Source organism: Pygoscelis adeliae, unplaced genomic scaffold (assembly GCF_000699105.1).
Source record: "Pygoscelis adeliae isolate BGI_AS28 unplaced genomic scaffold, ASM69910v1 Scaffold286, whole genome shotgun sequence".
NCBI classification, from domain to species: Eukaryota; Metazoa; Chordata; class Aves; order Sphenisciformes; family Spheniscidae; genus Pygoscelis; species Pygoscelis adeliae.
In genome coordinates, this window is record NW_008825076.1 from 7,757,034 (window position 1) to 7,767,115 (window position 10,082).

At 50.5% G+C, this 10,082-nt stretch overlaps 1 protein-coding gene across 1 annotated transcript in view; it reads right to left on the minus strand.

The window, feature by feature from the left end:
* The window catches only part of LAMA5 (laminin, alpha 5), a 53,184-nt gene that overhangs the window by 36,424 nt on the left and 6,678 nt on the right, over positions 1 to 10,082 (minus strand). The window contains 9 exon segments of the mRNA XM_009326801.1: positions 116 to 250; positions 740 to 874; positions 1,127 to 1,264; positions 1,644 to 1,784; positions 3,154 to 3,216; positions 3,687 to 3,821; positions 4,596 to 4,686; positions 5,512 to 5,630; positions 6,560 to 6,675. Of these exon segments, the coding sequence (XP_009325076.1) occupies positions 116 to 250; positions 740 to 874; positions 1,127 to 1,264; positions 1,644 to 1,784; positions 3,154 to 3,216; positions 3,687 to 3,821; positions 4,596 to 4,686; positions 5,512 to 5,630; positions 6,560 to 6,675 (1,073 nt within the window).

The following is a 10,082-nucleotide window of genomic DNA, read 5'->3' on the forward strand; positions in this document are numbered from 1 at the left end:
CCAACTATATTCATATACAGCCCTTGGAGACAGATTATGGAAAGGAAAACCATTACAAAGTCAGTAGCAGCAGCTATTCCCTTCCCTCCCCTGAGATTCAACGGTGGTTACTCACGTGTGCAGCTGGGGTACCCGTAGAAGCCCAGGGCACACTGATTGCAGGTGTGGCCCGCAAAATTCGCATGGCATCGGCACTGGCCAGCTGGGCTGCAGTTGTTGTCCACCGCACCCCGGGAATCGCAGGAACAAGCTGTAAGAGCAGGACTGTCAATAGTCTGATGAAACATGTGATCCATGGCCAACCACTGCTGGTCTGAATTGTCATTCAGCCCCACAGAAATTAGCCATTTCCATCAGAACTAAATTAATTTCTTAATCCCATGGAGAGACAGGGAATATTTTCAGCTAGAGTCATGGCCTTATCAGGAAAATGCCACTGAGGGTTTTTTACAGCCCATTCAATGTTCCTCAGCAGTTTAGTAAGTTAATGAACTAAAAAGACAAAAAAAGGCATAAGCTGAGACACCACGTCACAGCAGGGTTGTGATGAGGAAGTGTGACCGATAGAAACTGCTTTGTCTTCCAGGTTTTGGCATGATCCATGAACTCCAGAACAAGCCTGCCAAATTCACAGTGCAAACCACATGGGTTTTGACTTTGAGAAACATCAGTCTTGCAAAAATAGGCATGTTTTTCAGAAGGTGACAGACCAGCAGGAACTGAACATTAACGTCCTTACCGTAGCAGTGCGGGTAGGAGTGGTGCCCAGGGCTGCACTGCTCGCACCGCGGCCCAGCAAATTCAGGTCTGCAGAAACACCTCCCGACGGAGTCACAGCCTCCTGGCAGCGTCCCGACTGCGCTGCAGCCGCATACTGCAACAGAGAGAAAACATTTGCCCTGTGCTGGGAGCACGGGGCAAAGCTCATGGCCATATGGGTTTTTTTCTGAGGTTCTCAGATGGGCATTTAGGTGCTGCTCTAAGTGTTCAAACTGTTGATCTCTGCCCCTTGCATATATCCTCCAAAACGCCCACAAAACCACTTCCCAGTCCTCCTTCAAAACCCTGCCAGAAGACTCTGGCTTTGCACGTGCCCACCCAGGCCCATGGGAGGACTGATACGCACGCTGGCACAGAGGGTAGTTGAAGTAGCCAGGAGCGCACTGGTTACACAAGTGCCCTTCAAATCCTGTTCGACACAGACACTGCCCTGTCTCGCTGTCACAGGTGCCATCGTACTGACCGGGGCCGGAGCACTGGCAGGCTGGAAAACAACAAGGGCACTAGTAAATAAACAGCTTCTTAGTCTTTCCCCTTCCTAGGGAAGGAACCAGAGCGCCTGTTCCTCTGGGGTAGAAATGCAGTCTCTGGAGAAACTATGGAGGACGCAGCTGACAGCAAGCATGCCTAGCCCGCAGCTCACATCTATAGGGAATTTCTCAAGAGTTCCCCCAGGCCGGGAGGATGCTGGAGGGTCAGGGCTGGGTGGAAAATACCAGCAAAAGTCATGGGAATTTGTCACTTGGAAGTGGGGCGGGAGAATTCTTCCTCCCCAGTGCAAGCGGAGGACAGGGAGAGGCACGCTCCTCCCCAGCAGGGAGGTGAGCAGGGCAAGCTTGGGCCGCTAACCCCGAGTCACTCACGCTGGCAGCTGGGTCCGTAGTGGCCTGGAGCGCACTGGTCACAGTGTGTTCCCTGGAAGTTGGGTTTGCACACGCACATCCCCACCCGAGGGTCTTTGCGACAGGCATTGCCTTCCGTTCCACCAGCGTAGCAATCGCAGTCTGGAGCGGGGACACACAACAAGCAACACCACACACGGCTGTCAGCTGATCTCTGCCACTGGGCAAAGGTCCCATAAGGACAGGGAAGGAGTTGCCATGAGAGGCAACAGCTCAAGCATTTGCCTCCTAATAGCCTTCCTACCAGATGCAAATGTTTTAACCAAACCCTGCTCAGGCAACCAGCACGCCTGGCTCTTGGGGTTGCAGGGTGGCTGGGAGACCTCAGCATCACACAGATGTGCAAGGTGCTGGACAGGCAGCAGGACAATGCACAGGGCACACAAAGGCTGCTTGCACAAGCCCAGACAGGGCTGATTTTGTGCAGCACTGCCCAGGAGTTGTGCAGGAATAACCAAAGCTTTCAGCTAACCAGGGTGGGGTTTGGGGTTTCTCTCTGGTCACTCCATGCTCAGCTGCATCCGAGACCTTCCTGCTGCCAGGGCAGGCGGGTGCTCCAGACCAGCAGTGCTGAGGCCCTCAGCCAGCCCTGCCTTCACCGACAGCAGCAGTGTGGGGTGCTGGACTGGGAGAGGAAAGGCGAAAAATCACCCAAGAACCAGAGGGTAGCGGAGGCGGGGAAATGAGAAGGGAAGTGAGAAATTCCATCTCAGGAAAGAAAAACCTATTTGTAAGATACAGAGTTTAAAATATCAGAAGGAAGGAAAAGGTTATCTGGAGCGCACTGGAGAGCATGAGACAGGGGAGGACTCGGTGGGAAAAGAGATGAAAAAAAAGCACAAGGGAGGAAATGAACCGAGAAGAGAGAGCATCAGAGAAGAGGGAGGCGGAGGGGAGCAGGGATGACGGCACAGGAGAGCTTTCAAAACAACAGAGAAAGCGACACAGAGCGAGCGGCTGTCTGTGCATGCTTCCCAGGGGCCTGCAGCCGTGCTACCCGCGGCTTTATGCAGAGGGGGACATTGGCACGGACCCGCTGTGCTGTCCACCACACAGAAAACGCAGGGCATGCAGGTGTGGCTGAAGGACAGGTTTGTATCTAAACCCAGAAGCTGAGATTTGGGAGAACCCAGCTTGGGTTCCAGCTCAGCCACAGCCCCTCTGTGGTCTTGGGGGGTTCCTTAAAGGGAGGCCAGTAGGGACGTACCCACATGGCCTGGACCCCAGAAAAAAGCACACAATCACACGGTCACTCTGGGCTAGAGTTTCCCTGTCTATAAAAAGGAAATCATTAAAACTTCCTTTCCCCCACCCCTCAGCTGCCTCCTCCCTCAGAACCACTCTGTGTCAGGGCTGTCTCTTACAACATATGTGCCCAGTAAGCTGAAGACTTGATCTTGCATTGGGTGGTGAGATATAACAGCAATAATAGCATGGTGATTGCCAGAGCAAGGAAAATTGCACTGCTTACTTATTATCTGTCCCGCAGGGAGCACTTGTTCTCCAGTATCGTTGTGAGCGAAAGCTGGAACGGCTACGCAGAGAAAGAGACATTGCACAGGTCATCACACACGCTCAAAGAAATTCTGTTGGGATACCAATGGGTTGACAGTCCCAAAGCTGAACAGGCTGAATGAAAACATGGAACATGGAACAAAGTGCAGACATCCCACTAAACAAAGATCCATTACAACCATTTTTAACCCGGGCTCTGGAAAGATGTCTTTCACAGAAAATGAGAGATGAGACTCCAGCCAAATGGGAAGCTCCCATTGACTCCAGAGACCCAGGTTCAGCCCAGCTCAGCTCTGGTCCAGCTTCCACCGAAGCCAAACACAGGCTTGTTCCCACCTGCAGGAACTCTTCCTGGGACAGGATTGCCATGTGGCATGGGGAAAAGGCACCTGGAGAACAGCCCCAGCTGGAGCTGTTGGCCCTTCCTGCACTGCTGGGTCTGTGGAGTCCCAGACCTGGCCACCCCACAGCCCTGCAACCCCCACTTACGGTAGCAGTGGGGGAAGTTGAGGTATCCCTCAGCACAGGCATCACAGTGCTCCCCAGTATAATTGGGCTTGCAGTAACAGCGGCCAGTGAGGTCCTCGCAGGTGCCATCGGTGAAGTCAGACTCACAGTTACAGCCTGCAGAAAGGGACAAGCCAGCAGTGGTTGTCACTAACTGAGACCCTTGGCCAGGCATGAGCACCACGGAAGCATCACTACGACACAGAGCCTCTATAAGAGACCCCACCATCTGCTGTAAATTCTCTGCAAACATAAAAAGTGCAATTTTGCCTCTTCAAAAGACGTCTGGCTTAGAGGAACTGCTTCCACTGTGCTTGTCCCACTGCAGGGTCCCAAGTAAAGCAGCACAGCCCCAACTTGCTTCTCCAGGAGACCCCAGTTTCCCCGGAGACATGGCGGTGGCACACTGCCGCGAGGACGCAATACAGAACAGCTGATGTGTCACAGCTACCAGAATGAGCTGGGCTCCCCAGCAAGATGGATATAACCCACTGCTGCCTAGAAATCCCTGTCTTAGGGCAAGGGGAGCAATGGTCTGCATGTGCTAGCTGAAAGGGCACAGAGATGGCAGCTAAGGCTGGATTGCCCTACAGGCAACAGCAGAGGTAACAACACATTTTTAGCTCATTCCAGCCTTAGAACATGCCACCACTTCTGATTTCACAGATGCTGCAGACACACATACTATCTGCATGTACAGATGGCTGCATGCACACATACATTTCTATGGGCAATGCCAACTGCAGCAGGAACCGCCCACATAGCCACATGTCTTACGGTGCTGGACTCCCTACACCAGAAAAATCTCTCAGCCCAATCTTTCAGACCACCTTCCCCAGCGTCATTGAGTCCAAGCAGGCATCTACAGCCTGCAGAGGAAATCACACTCACGATAGCAAATGTATGGAGAGTCGATCGGGTGGTCGGGGGACCGGTAGTATCCTGGGATGCACCTCTCACAGTTAATGCCAGTGGTGTGATGCTGAAAGACAGTGGGTTAGAAGGGCATCAGTTCCTCCGCCTGCAGGATTCCTGTTCATCTGCCAGATTTACTAACAGCTTCAGGGTCCAGAGGGAGCAACTCAGAAGTGTCAGCACACAGAAGACCTAAATCTGCTCAAAATTCCACATACACTGATTTGAAAACAAAGCATTTCCTTCAAACTGTGTATCCTCCCATAAGCCCAGTCTGAGTTTCAGGTTCACATCTGACCTCAAGCCCATTTCACTTGCTTCAGACAGCAAAATGTCCTGACCACTTTGTGCTAGGAGGACGGGAGCAATCCGTTTCCTCCCAGCAAAAAAGCACAGCTAGAAGTCACTCCAGTTTCATGTCACTGCATGAATTAACCAGCTCACAGTCACCTTGGGAGTGGAAGATCTACTTTCCCACTTTCATTGGGAAGTTTAGAGGCTAAGGAGATTGGCATTTTGGTGGTCAGAGAGAGATCCAGAGAGATGGCAGCACCTGAACACTGCAAACTGGGTAGGGACTTCCCAATGTGCTCAGCACCAACCTGTCACTCCCAATGCACAAGTGCCTCAGCAGACCTAACCCTAAAGCATCAGAAAGGTAATGGTACTACCCAGGGGACAGCTAGGAACCCAAGTGCTGTTTTCATTACTGGCACACACTCCTTTAATCTATGGCAAAGAGACTATATTTCCAGGGAGAGACCTAATTAAGATAACAGAGGGTGTGTGATGGGGTTGGTGGAGCTGCCAGCAAGGCTGAACTCTAGGGTGACAGCAGAAACAAACACAAGAATCTGCAACAGCCTTTTCCGCAGGAGCCCTTCAGGCCTACCTGACAGTCAATGCAAACACCTCCCCCTTCAAACTTGTCTTCGTGACTTTTGCTGGCTTTGTGGTAATCCACCTCTGGGTCATAGTAGCAGTCGTAGGCATGGCCGTTGCAATTGCAAGCTGAAAATACAAAGAGATGTTAGCTAAGCCGCAAGTCCACAGAGGTCCTTCAGTCACCAGCTGGTTCTCAAGATATGAACTCTTCCTCGTGGGTTTGACATTGGATGGGCTACATTTCAATGAGGAAAGATGCTCAAATGCATCTGGGGGATTACACGATCACCCAAGCTCCCAGAAGTCTGCCAGTGCAAAAGCACAGAAGCAGCAACTCTCTCACAGTCTAGTCTGCAACCAAAAAAACACAGCAGGCACAAAATCAGAAGTAAAATATGTGCAAGCGTGTAGAGACGAGAAAGAGAAATTACCCAACTTTGGGGCCTCAAGTAGTCTGGTTTAGAGGGCAATGTTCTCGCCTCTTTTATCCCATCCGGGATGGAGGTGAGCTGTGAAGTTCAGCACATGGTGAGGGTGCTCTTTATAAACCCACAGGATTAAGATCCAACTGTCCTTTGCTGCCCTGTGTTCATAAGAGATTGTGTGATATAGCTGTGCTCCAAGCTCTGCATTCCCAGTGCAGCATAAATTCCACTGTCGGCATTTACCAAAGGTTTCTCTAGACAAATAAAGATGTCCTGTATGTAAACACATCCAAATGTAAGTCATCTTGGAGACAGAATTGAGCAATGAGACTTGCCTGCATGAACCCTTGGACACGGAGGAGGAACTGGAACATAAGCAGAATCAAAGTCCCCATACAGACCTAGTGGGCCTCCCTGTGCGAGCCTTGACTGAGCACAATTAACCACTGTGCAAACTGTCCTCTCTGCAGTGCCAGCGATCTCCACTTCACCCAGTGCCACGCACCATAAAACCAACCATTTTGGTGCATGGTTCCTCTACACTGCAACATCAAGGGGCTGGTGAAACGTAGTCAATCTGTGCTTTGCAAAACAGCTGGAACAGGAAGGAAAAACCCAACTCCAACTTACGCTGGCATTCATTTGCGCTATCAGCAGTGGCGGGCTTCCATGGGAACTGGTTGAAGCCAGGGCAGCAGCGATCGCAGGACCCACCGCAGGTGTTGTGCTGGCAGTCACACTGCAGCCTGCAAGGGAGAGGAACGAGGTACAGCCAAGCCTGTGGTGATGACGGTAATGTGTGGGATGGGGAGCCGCCACATAACCCTGCTGTGCATAACTATCACTAGTCAGATACACAAATGAGTGATATTTGTTAATCCAAATATTCAGAAAAAGAGGCTTCTAAGGCTTTTTTTTTAATTTTTGAATTGCTGTTATTTTTTTTCTGAGCCAAACACCAAACTTTGCTCTTCCAGTGCCAGCACTCTTCCAGCTCTACAGACAATAAAATGTGAAATGGTTGGAGGTGGCAGTGGTAGAAACCTGAGCTGAAGTAAATTAATTGAGAGGGAGCTGCGTGGTGCAGGGACATAAAGATGTCCGCACCACTGTGCAGGGGCAGCGTGAAAGGAATAAACGATAGCCCAGAGCCAGAGAGGGATGGGGCCACACGGGTCCCATCTGCTCCTCCAGGTATACCTGTGCTTGCAGCCATGAAATTTGAATTAAGTCTTTTAGCAGATGCTGGCCCCATGCTCCCTGTGAAATGCACCTCCTGCTTTTCTCAGCCGGCACAGGCAGGGCTGTGCTGGGTAAACAGGCGGCTCCAGAGGCGCCAGGCAAGAAATCTCGACGGTCAACCGACGGATCTCGTCCCTGCTCGACCGCAACGGTGATTCATTAACATCAGTGACATCATCTCCAAAACTTCCACTTAGCAGAAGGCAATTCCCATCCAACACAAACGCTTTCTGTTGTATTAGACTTATGGATAATACAGCATGTTCCAGCTTTTATCTGTGCAATTACTCATTTCCCCTCAGGGCTGGTCTGCCACTCCCATCTCTCCCTCCTCCAATGCTTTTCCATTCAAAAGCAGTGTTTAAAAATAAATGTAATTTTTTAAAACATTAGAAACAAATGGAGCAGTCATTCTGGGTGAAATGCAGGGGTGCAGACAGACTCTTCCATGGCTGCAGTGAAGCGAGTGTTATGGTTTCCACCTACATGTATTTTTAAGATGTGGGACCTGCAAGTGTATGTATAGTGAATAGCCAGACAGAGGCAGGAGCATGGGACAAGTGAACTCATTTTAATGAAATATGGGATGATCTGAAAGTTCAGGGGAATGTGGGCAGGATCCACACTCAGCATGTTTGCTTCAGCCAGAGGGGTTGAGAGGCAGGAGGTCCCGGCCCTGCTCCCAGCCCTGCTGGCAGTCCTCCCCTTGCAGATGCCATGAAATGCTTGGCCAGTCAGCTCTCTGAGCACTCGTGATGCCCTGTCCCTACCCACATCCACAGGCTGGGCTGTGGCCGGCAGAGTCCAGGCACAAAACCAAGCCCCTGAGAGGTTGGCTTAAGCCTAAGTGGCAGAAATGAGCCCTGAAACATTCACCAGGAACTTTGTTCTCCCCGTGTTTTGCAGACCCAAGGCGGAGACTCAATGAAAGGCAAACCTTGGCCATGCCTCTGTAATGAAACCACCCGCAGACCTCTCATGTGGCTGACTACCACTCAGCACTTCCAAGGAAACAAAATTTTACGTTTTTTTTCCATGGCAGCAGCTGGAGATCAAGATTAACATCCATATACATACGTGTGGAGAAAGACGGTCACTGAGTCGGGGAACTTATAAACCTGCTGAGCATTGTTAAGCTCCCTAGCTGGAGGACGTGGCTCCAGCCATACACCCCAGCTCTTTAATGTTCAAGATGTTTGAAAAGCACTGGTTCCGTTCCCAGAATGCAAAATGATGGCTCTCAATGAGTAAAGATGCACATTTCAGACGGAGAAGGAGCTATTTATTTAGTCTCTGCTGTCTAGTGTTAGCAACGACCTCTCAGAGGGCTCAACTATCATAGCAGCTTTACCACACCTCATGCCGAGTCTGTGCTACTAATGAATTATGGACAAATGTGCATAAGCTACAATATTTACACGTTTCATTGATTGAATATATACAAGGAAGAAGAGGGAGAGGCTGTGTTCACATAGCACATATTTCCTGGTTGTCCTGCCATAAAAAATAAAACCACCATCTTCCCACTGGAATTGATGATCAATAACAAAGACTATAAACAGTTCCCAGTGAGCAGCTGTGTCAGAGCTGACAACAGCACACAAGTGCTACAGCATCTGGATTTGGCCGGGACATCTGAGTAGCACAATCAAGAAAAAAAAGCCCTTTCCTCTAACTGCTTCTGACTGTACTAAGGGAAAACCACCTGCAAAAGGGACTCACAGACGGCACAAATCTACCAGCACACATGGTGCTTCCCTTTCCAAAATGGGAAAGAGCAAGCTAGCATTCAGGATCCAGCAGTGGGAAAGCATCCTTGATCTCCTCCTGCAGATCTGCTTCTGACCAGCCAGGCTGCTGTTGTCTTGCTGGTTATCTTCAGCATCAGGCACAGAAGCAGCAGCTGGACTCTCTGGTTGTCTCCTGTCTTGCTTGTGGCATCCGTGATGGGGCAGTGAACCCACAGAAACAGTTGCTCTTATCAGACACATGCAGAGCACTTGCAGGGTTCTCCTGAGCTCACGTCAACAGCAGCCGTATGTTAACACACGATTCCTGTCTGGGCTCTCTGTCTGCAATGTGCCAGGTCCACACGGATGCTTATCTCACTGCTCACAGGGTTTGCCAGGAGAAAGGTTTGTGCCTGATCTTGCTGGTGTTCACCTTTAACCAGGAGAACTTTCCGTCCCTCTGCTTAATTCAGCCCATTCGATCTTGGGGCAAAGAGAGACAGCTGTGAAAAGTGCAAAGGACCCTCGAGGAGGCTGTGTCTGCCCACACACTGTAGGCCCTTGCACGTACACACTCACACAGGGACCAGACGTGCTGCCAACTTAACACAGCTGGATGTGCAGCCTCTGTAACTTGGCACTTCAGAGAAACTTTCCAAAGCTGGATAAACATTATCATTTATGGCCAGGAAGTCAGCTCACGAACATGCTCCATCACGTCCTAAAGTCTTTGCCAAGATTTCTAGCTCACCTCACCTCTATCAAAGTGCTCATCCTGTCTTTCTGGGCAACAGGCACAAGAAATACAGGCATGTGCAGAAGAGAAAAGTTAAAATGAGAAGCAGAGACCTCCCAGACAGGCTGAGACATAACTGGGATTTTTAATAGGGCTGGGCCAATTCACATTCTTTGTCTCTCTCTATTTGCATTTCCTTGCCCTGTTGCTGTCACACATCAGCATCTGAAGAGGCAGGGTATGTGCAGGGGGACACACCGCACCTCCTACTGAGACGGGTTGCACAGATTTCTGAAGGAATGATACGTTTCTGACAGCTGGCACCCATGACACGAAGGGACAGTGTGTCCAAGCCCCAGCTGCCTCTGCGATGCCTCTTGTCATGCAGCATTACGGCAGGTATCGTCGTGCTGGCTCCGTGCTACATCAGGGCAGCAGGGGTGGG